We start from the raw sequence: 7,432 nt of genomic DNA on the forward strand, positions 1-7,432 counted from the left end.
GAACGTTATGGGCATAGTAAGTCATATCGCCTTCATCGTGATGAACTTGCCATTACTTCTTTGGGTTGGACACGCCGCCGAGTTTTTGTGTTCATTGTCTGTTTCTTGGGGTGGCTGATATTTCCGATGAAAGGGGGGAGGATCCACACTCGCTTAGCCATTGTCTCTAGGACTCTAATGGAAGGAATTGAAGGACAAACTTACGCCATCATCCCCATGATCTTGGCCGAAATGTACCGATCTCTATATCGATGCAAGCATGGGAATGGGCATTTCGAGGGATGTAATCTGTTGCTACAGGTTTGGTTATTAGAACATTTCCAGAGAGGTGAATATCGTTAGGAACTTTTGCGACGACCATTGAATGACTACATAGCCTACCATCATCCAAAAAGAATGATATGTATCCCAGATAGGTTCGCGCAACCTGGAAATGCTGTGAGCTGGGTGAGTTTCTTCGGTAATTTGACTGACGAAAGGATACATTGGATGTTCGAATGGTTCCCTAGCAGTGAGTTCATCGTCAGATCAAGAGAAACCACTCATTTAGTGTTGATAGGCTTAAGAGAAATCTATCATTATGCTCCTATAAGAGTAATGAGGCTAGCGGGAATAAAGCAGGTTATACCTTGGGTTTCCAACATGGTCCAGTATAAAGCAGACTTTAAAGGGAACATCATTCCGTTCAAGTTCGAGGAACAGCATATGTGGAATCAAAAGGTCATTGTAGAGAAAGACACTATCGAGCCAGACAGGTACCACGCCGGCCATGTATACTTCTACCCATCATGGTTGGTAGATGATATAGCGGGAGATGCCAAGCCAGGGATTAATCTGGAAAATAGGGTTATAGATGAAGCTGCTGAAGCACAAGTCAAGTATAGGATGCTGCGCAAGAGGGTTTTCGAGTCTGAAGCTAGACATTTGGAACAACACAAAGTGGATATGGAAGACATCGGTGAATGGAAAGAAATTGCTACTAAATCAACAAAAAGATTAGAATATTTGGAGCAAGGGTTAATGGAACATGAGGGGAAGATGAGGAAGAGGCTCTCAGATTGTCAGAATACGGAAGGCAATGAGAGAGGGCACCTAGCAAGGGATTACCTACTATTGGACATGCGCAACCTGGGGAACTTGATTGATGGATCCAAGAAGGCCATGCATGGAGAAGGTCCCTCTAGGGCCAAATAGATTAGGAAATGATGTTCTTTACTACTTTTTAGCTTAGTTTTAGATTTCGATTGTAATAAGGCAAATGTTATTAGTAATTTTCTTATTATTGTAGTTTTAGTATGGATCAGATTCATTTTCACATTAATGAAATGACACAATTGTTGGCATCAATTTTCTCCAAGTCTATGTGTCGCTTAGGCCTACCTCGGGCACAACGAGATCCCCCAAATTAGGACGCGAATTTATTTACTAATTCTGTAACACATGTTCAACAAACATCCTTTTAATACTCCTTACTGACTTGGTTACCTTTTTATTTTTCTTTTCTTTTGTTTATTCCCATTCCCCAAGGTTGGTTCGTGCATACTGGCATCATCCGCATATCACACTAGATCCAGAGGTCCTCCACCTCCTCCTCCACTAAGTGATCCTAAAGGCAAAAGCAAAGGGAAAGAAAAAATGGATGATTTAAGCGGTATCAGAAAGGACAATGCAGAGAACGTTGAAACCTCGGACGGTCGGAATACTCCAGCACAGAACGAATTGGTCCTACGTCTGGAACAGAAAATATTGGAGCTACAAGGGGAACTTGAGCAGTTCCGGAACTTGAAAAACCTTTCCCTCACCCTAAACGTCCCCGTCCTTAACCAACAAAACACAAATGCCCAAAACCCGGTACCTCCCCAAAACACACAAAATCTGCCAAATCCTCCTGCATCACATCAATACGCCACACCTCCTCAGAACCACAACCCTCTATCGATACCTACTCCTCAACAACACCATCACCACCCAACTCAATACCCACAAACAACCACATACCACACCCCTCAGAATGTGCCACAACCTACTCCTGACCCGCAAAACTCAACCAATGACCACCATTATGCCCAGATTCCCGGAGTTCACCATAGCAATCCCATATATGTGTAAACCTTACCCCACACCCCACAACAGACCCTATACATACCCGAATCTGCCGAGAAGGACTTGCTCATCAAGAACATAGCGGAGGAACTCAAGAAACTTACTGGCAGAGTTCAAAGTGTCGAAGGGGAAAAAGGCATTGAGGGTTTGAATTATGAAAATTTGTGTATTCGGTCAGATGTAGAACTGCCAAAGGGTTACAAACCTCCTAAGTTTGAAATGTTCGACGGGACTGGTGATCCGAAGGTGCATTTGAGAACGTATTGTTACAAGCTTGTAGGGGTTGGCAAGGATGAAAGAATACGCATGAAGTTGTTCATAAGAATACTCACTGGAGATGCCCTGTCTTGGTACATCAGTCAGAACCCAAAGAAATGGGTTAATTGGGTGAGCATGGCATCAGATTTCATGGATCGATTCAGGTTTAACACAGAAAATGCACCAGGCATTTTCTACATTCAGAATCTCAAGAAGAAGCCAACGGAAACTTTCCGCGAGTATATTACTCGGTGGAGGTCGAAAGCTGCAAAAGTAAGGCCAGCACTGGAAGAAGAACGGATGAATAAGTTCTTCGTCACAGCTCAGGATCCGTAATACTACGAAAGACTGATGGTTATTGAAAACCATAAATTTTCTAACATCATCAAATTGGGAGAAAGAATAGAAGAAGGGATCAAAAGCAGAATGGTGACAATTTTTGAAGCACTCCAAGCCACAAATAAAGCTTTGCAGTTATGAGGTATCTCTAAGAAGAAAGAAGTAGGTGCGGTGATGGCAGCCCAAGATCCAAAGTCTCCTCTAACATACCAAACACTCCCACCCACATATCAGCCTTCACCTTCCAGACACCAACAACCTACCGCTATTTACCATACTTATAACACCCAGCCAGCATACTACCACTCACCACCAGCTCGCCAAAACTACCAAAAACCTAGACCAAATTTCGACCGTAGACCACCCAGACAATACACCCCAATTATTGAACCTATAGACCAGCTGTACAAGAGACTAAAGCTTGCCGGTTATATCACTCCCATTCCCGCTGTTGCTATGGAAAACTCTTCCCAGTGGATTAACCCAAATAAGACACGTGCCTATCACTCAGCCATGAAAGGTCATACTATTTATGAGTGTCGTACTTTGGAGGATAAGATTCAGACACTAATTGACACCAAAGTCATACAGGCAAAGGAGGATGCACCCAATATCCATAACAATCCTCTCCCAGATCACAGGGGTGGAGGAGTAAACGTGATAGAAACCGATGAAGAATGGGACTCAGAGGGGTCAATTGGACTCATTCGAGAAGGGGATAATTCTGAAATATCTCCAGTCACTCTCACACTTATCATGGTACAGACTCAGGCACCAATTGAATTTGAGGTAGCTGCACCAACTCTGTTTGAGGTTGAAGTAACAATGCCCTTCACCGTGATGGTAGCACCTATGTCGTCTTATAAGTCTAATGCTATACCATGGTATTATGTTTTGGAATCAAGAAGGAAAGGAAAGGCAAAAATGGAAGAAACAGGTGCAACGCAAGGCATGACCAGAACTAGTAAGGTTTATACACCCGAGCATTTGGGAGTAACAAGCAAAGAAGTTGCATCTAAATCGCCTGTCATTGAGACTGGCCCAGATGATCTTTGGAGAAAGGTGCAGTAAGAGAGTATTCTGTGGTTGATCATCTGAACAAAACCCCTGCTCAAATATCCATTTTATCACTACTGCAAAACTCCGAGGCACATAAGAATGCCCTGATGAAGGTGTTGAATGAAGCCTATATACCCAACAACATCACCAGCGGGGAGATGGCCAACATGGTAGGGCAAGTGTTGGAAAGCCACAGGATCACCTTTCATGAAGACGGGTTGCCACCAGAAGGACTAAGTCATAACAGGGCACTGCATATCACAGTGCAGTTTGAGGACAAGTTCGTTGCCAGAGTCCTGATAGATGGGGTTCGAGTCTTAACATATGTCCACTAACTACTCTGAAAAGATTGGGTAAAGGCATGCACAAGATAGGAGCAGGAAGTATGAATGTGAAAGCATTTGATGGGTCTCAAAGGGCCACAACTGGGGAAACCAACCTCAGCCTACAAATGGGCCCAACCTAGTTTGATGTTGAGTTTCAAGTGTTGGACATATTTGCTACCTACAACCTATTATTGGGACGTCCTTGGATACATGCCGATGGGGCCGTAGCTTCTACTCTACATCAGGTCGTGAAGTTTGACTGGGACCATCAGGAAGTGATCCTCCATGGGGACTGAAGTAATCCCATTTACACCAGTCAAACTGTTTCGGTCATCGAGAATAAAAGGAAGTTGGGTGGAGAAACATATCATCGCATCGAGCGCGCCAACGTAATTCAAAAGGACAAATGGTGGAGCAGTAAGATAGAAGGCATATTGGCATGGACAGTGTATGAGCCTAGCAAGGGTCTCGGTAAGAATCTCCAAGGGATTACCAAACCGATACAGCTAAAGTGTCACGGCACAACTTTTGGGCTTGGGTATGAATACACCTGGCACGAGTATCAGAATTGGTCGCCACCATAGCGTGGTCTTTATTACCCTCTAGAGCAACCAGTACCGCATATGAGCTAGTCATTTTATCAAGCTGACATGATGTGGGAGTTCAAAGAAGATGAAGTTCTAGCTGGCATAAGGAATCTATTTATGGATGATGAAGACATAGATTGCGGTGCGATAATTGAGGAGGAGGAGGAGGAGGAGGAAGGCCTCATTATTCAGACCGTGAAGAAGAGAGTTGTTCTCAAGAATTGGACTGCTGCACCTTCAAGGGCCCGTCGAGTTCCTGGGTAGCTTGGCAATCAACATCATTTATTTTGAAAGCAATTTTATGAGCATCTAAGACATTTTCAGTATTTTGTTTTAAGCATATTTTGTTTTGAAATAATTGCTCGAGTCATCGAGCCGTACTTGTTTGACGTTTTCAAGATTTATCTAATGCATTGTTATTTTAGTATTTATTATTATTCTTTATATTTTTTTTCTACAGCATTATTATTACCTATCCCGATGAATTTACGACTGTGACATATAATGAGACAACACAACATAAGGATAATAATTCAGAGGATCTGGAAGAGGATATAATACCCAAGGAAATTGTCAGAGAAGTGAAAAATTTTGAAAACAAGCCTAAGTCCAATTTGGATGAGACCCAAATAGTTAATTTGGGAGACTCCGAAATAGTCAAGGAAATGCGTGTAAGCATTCACCTATCACCGTCAGAGAAGGAAGAGTATGTCCTGTTCTTGAAGGAGTATGAGGATATTTTTGCATGGTCCTATGATGATATGACCGGTTTGAGAACGTCCATAGTGGATCATAAACTACCTACCAACCCTATGTGTCCGCCTGTAAAGCAAAAGCTCAGGAAGTTCAAACCAGATATGAGTTTGAAAATAAAGGAGGAAATCACCAAGCATATCAAAGCTAAGGTTCTCAGAGTGGTTGAATATCCGACCTGATTGGCTAACATTGTGCCAGTTCCAAAGAAAGATGGGAAAGTCAAAGTGTGTGTCGACTATCAGGACTTAAACAGAGCAAGTCCCAAAGATGATTTCCCATTGCCCAATATACACATACTGATCGACAATTGTGCCAAGCATAAACTTCAATCTTTCGTGGATTGCTTCGCGGGATATCATCAGATTTGGATGGATGAAGAGGATGCTGAAAAGTCAACCTTTATTACACCATGGGGAGTGTATTGCTACAAAATGATGTCATTTGGCCTAAAGAATGCCAGAGCCACCTAGATGAGGGCCATGGCAACCATTTTTCACGACATGATACACAAAGAGATAGAGGTGTACGTGGATGACGTCATCATCAAATCCAAGAGAAGCACAAATCATATAGAAGATTTGAGGAAATTATTCGATCGACTTAGAAGATACAACCTGAAACTAAATCCCACAAAATGTGCCTTCGGAGTCCCTGCCGAAAAGTTGTTAGGGTTCATCGTCAGCCGCCGGGGAATTGAGATAGACCCGTCAAAGGTCAAGGCTATCCAAGATTTGCCACCTCCAAAGAACAAGAAAGATGTGATGAGTTTCTTGGGGCGTCTCAATTACATTAGTCGTTTCATAGCACAATCAATTGTGATATGTGAACCGATTTTCAAAATGTTAAAGAAAGACGCTGCAACAAGTTGGACCAAAGAATGTCAGAAAGCCTTTGACAAGATCAAGGAATATTTTATCCAAACCACCTGTTCTGGTCCCACCGGAACCTGGTAGACCTCTGCTACTCTATTTGTCCGTACTAGATGGGGCTTTCGGTTGTGTCTTGGGATAACACGACGAGACAGGAATAAAGGGACAGGCCATATACTATCTAAGTAAGAAGTTCACACCCTACGAAGCACGATATTCTTTGCTGGAGTGCACCTGCTGTGCTTTGACATGGATAGCTCAGAAGTTGAGGCACTACTTATGTGCCTACACCACAAATCTCATATCAAGAATGGATCCGTTAAAATACATCTTCCAGAAACCTATGCCTACGGGAAAGTTGGCAAAATGGCAGATACTACTGAGTGAGTTCGACATCATCTATGTAACTCAGAAAGTGGTCAAAGGACAGGCATTGGCATATCACTTGGCAGAAAATCCTGTGGGTGGAGAATACGAACCACTAAAAACGTATTTTCCCGATGAATAGGTATCATTCGTAGGAGAAGATATTACCGAAACCTATGACGGTTGGAGAATATTTTTCGATTGAGCTGCAAACTTCAAAGGAGTAGGTATTGGAGCAGTTTTGGTATCGAAGATGGGTCAACACTATACGGTATCCGCAAAACTTAGATTTTCATGTACCAATAATATGGCAGAATACGAGGCTTGCATCTTGGGGCTCAAGTTGTCCATTGACATGAACGTTCAGGAATTGTCGGTAATTAGAGATTCAGACCTTTTGGTACATCAGGTTTTAGGAGAATGGGCTACAAAGAATACCAAAATATTGCCGTATCTATACTATGTGCAAGAATTGAGGAATATATTCACAAAGATAGAGTTCAAACAAGTTCCAAGAATCCAGAATGAGTTCCCAGATGCGTTGGCCACTTTATCTTCCATGATACAACACCCAGACAAGAATTTCATCGATCCTATTCCAGTAGGGATCCATAATCATCCAGCTTATTGTGCTCATATTGAAGAAGAAACTGATGGGAATCTGTGGTTTCATGACATCAAGGAATACTTGGCAAAAGGAGAGTACCCGGAGCATGCAAATCATACTCAGAAATGCACACTCCAAAGATTGTCCAACCATTTCTTCTAA

General features: G+C 42.6%; 1 protein-coding gene across 1 annotated transcript; it reads left to right on the top strand.

Moving 5' to 3' along the window:
• Nucleotides 1-6,970: 6,970 nt before the first annotated feature.
• LOC138904823 (uncharacterized) lies at nt 6,971-7,432 on the top strand. Its single transcript, XM_070193323.1, has one exon. It carries the CDS (start codon nt 6,971-6,973, stop codon nt 7,430-7,432), a length of 462 nt encoding a protein of 153 aa, XP_070049424.1.

Source organism: Nicotiana tomentosiformis, chromosome 2 (assembly GCF_000390325.3).
Source record: "Nicotiana tomentosiformis chromosome 2, ASM39032v3, whole genome shotgun sequence".
Lineage (NCBI taxonomy): Eukaryota > Viridiplantae > Streptophyta > Magnoliopsida > Solanales > Solanaceae > Nicotiana > Nicotiana tomentosiformis.